General features: G+C 53.9%; 1 protein-coding gene across 1 annotated transcript in view; it reads right to left on the reverse strand.

Moving 5' to 3' along the window:
- The window catches only part of LOC307088958 (E3 ubiquitin-protein ligase RNF31-like), a 22,459-nt gene that overhangs the window by 5,727 nt on the left and 14,232 nt on the right, over window positions 1-2,500 (reverse strand). The window contains 2 exon segments of the mRNA XM_079755038.1: window positions 25-114; window positions 1,381-1,479. Coding sequence (XP_079611164.1) covers window positions 25-114; window positions 1,381-1,479 — 189 coding nt within the window.

Raw genomic sequence — 2,500 nt, forward strand, 5'->3', positions numbered from 1 at the left:
AACACGACAACTCTCTGTACTTACAGGCTTCCTACACTTGGAACAGAAGGACTTCTTGCAATCCAAGCACTGGATCTTGATCTGGATGCCCTCGTAGATGAAGCCGAACGTGCACTGATCAAGATGAGGACATAAGTGATTCCTGATCGATTAGCTACCTTCAGGTCACGTCACACACACACACACACCGACACGCACACGCACACGCAGGGCAACCACAATACACAGTGAGAGAGAGATGGAGGGAGAGGCAGACAGGGAGTCAAGGAGAGAGAGTGAGAGTGAGAGAGAGACACACACAAACACACAGGGCGAGAGAGACAGAGAGAGAGAGAGACAAACAAACCCACAGGGCGAGAGAGAGAGAGAGAGAGAGAGAGAGCGAGACAAACAAACCCACAGGGCGAGAGAGAGAGAGAGAGAGAGAGACAAACAAACCCACAGGGTGAGAGAGAGAGAGAGAGAGAGAGAGAGAGAAACAAACCCACAGGGCGAGAGAGAGAGAGAGAGAGACAAACAAACCCACAGGGCGAGAGAGAGAGAGAGAGAGAGAGAGACAAACAAACCCACAGGGCGAGAGAGAGAGAGAGACAAACAAACACACAGGGCGAGAGACAGAGAGAGAGACAAACAAACCCACAGGGCGAGAGAGAGAGAGAGAGCGAGAGAGACAAACAAACCCACAGGGCGAGAGAGAGAGAGAGAGAGAGAGAGAGAGAGAGAGAGAGAGCCAAACAAACCCACAGGGCGAGAGAGAGAGAGAGAGACAAACAAACCCACAGGGCGAGAGAGAGAGAGACAAACAAACACACAGGGCGAGAGACAGAGAGAGAGACAAACAAACCCACAGGGCGAGAGAGAGAGAGAGAGAGAGAGCGAGAGAGACAAACAAACCCACAGGGCGAGAGAGAGAGAGAGAGAGAGAGAGACAAACAAACCCACAGGGCGAGAGAGAGAGAGAGAGAGACAAACAAACCCACAGGGCGAGAGAGAGAGAGAGAGAGACAAACAAACACACAGGGTGAGAGAGACAGAGAGAGAGAGAGACAAACAAACCCACAGGGCGAGAGAGACAGAGAGAGAGAGAGAGAGACAAACAAACACACAGGGCGAGAGAGACAGAGAGAGAGAGTGAAAGAGAGACGGGCGAGACACAAACAAACCGGGGAAAGAGACAGGGTGACACACAGACAGACAGACACACACACAAAGAACGAGGGAGAGTCTGGTGAGGCTTATCTTGAGCCTAGTGGGATTGCCGCCCCCCCTCCCCAATCCCACTAGTGGAAGAGAGTCCGACGTCCCACGACCTCAGCCATCGAGGGGGTTCCAACACACACGGCCGTTGGGGGGGGGGGGGGGGGGGGGGGGTGTACTCACATGGCAGCACCACAGGAACTTGGGGTCCTTCATGACGGTGTACTCAACCACCTTCTTGGAGTAGATATCGAACAATTCGGGGTCCAGGCAGCCCCGCAGCTGTGGGAACAGAGCAGGGTGAGGGCTCGTTGTGGCTCTATAGGAGTGTGTGGCGCGCGCACCGACGCAAGGCATTCACGTTTAGCGCCTTTAGCAGACCCTTTAATCCAAAGCGACTTACCACCATTCACACACACATTCGCACACCGACGCCGGAGTCAGCGACGCAAGGCCACAGCCGGCTCGCCGGAGCAGTCAGGGTGAGGCGTCTCGCTCAGGGACACCCCGACACCCAGCTGGGAGGAGCCGGGGATCGAACTAGCACCCTTCAGGTTACCAGCCGACCCGCTCTACCTGATCGTTCTCCTGAGCTAAGCTGACACAGAGGGCCAGGGGATGCAGAGGCACAGAGACTCAGGGGCCATAGAACAAGAGTCTCAGCGTGGGTTCACACCAACAGCGAAGGCGTGGCACGATGGCAATAAAGTCGATGCAAAGACCCGGACAGATGCAAACTCTCCCGCGGACGCAGACGGCTCAAATGACGAGGTGCGAGCGACCCGGCTCACGGGGATTTGGTTCTCATCGCGGGAACGATGCAAATCCCTCGCTCGCTCGAGAGGAAACATACAAACTTCCTCCGCGGCGTTTTGCCTGGTGCTGAATCACACGTTTTGCGCTAGAGGAATAGCCGCCTTGCTTTTGGTGTCAACGCACCTCTATACTTTATCCTGGACCTTTCCATAGCACAGGCATTTTCTCAAGACTCTAAGACACTGTAAGCTCTCACTTAACCTCCACAGTAACCATTTCCCAGTTGGCTCCCCACGTATCGGCCTTGGAGGGGAGTAGAGGCGTCCTTATCTGCAGCTTGGCCTTCAAGGGAGTTTCCCTGCTTTTAAGGTATGATGTTCTTACAGCAGATGGGAGGCCCAAATGACCTCCTACCTTCGCCATTACACGCACCCATAGGTTTGGAGTTGTTTAGAGTTTCCCTGGAGCAAATTAAATGAACCGTGTAAATCTACAAATCGTTGTTACTTATCTTATCCCAGCTTTCTTTGTTGTGTACGGGAAAGGG

This window comes from Pollachius pollachius (genome assembly GCF_949987615.1).
Source record: "Pollachius pollachius genome assembly, chromosome: 17".
Classification (NCBI taxonomy): domain Eukaryota; kingdom Metazoa; phylum Chordata; class Actinopteri; order Gadiformes; family Gadidae; genus Pollachius; species Pollachius pollachius.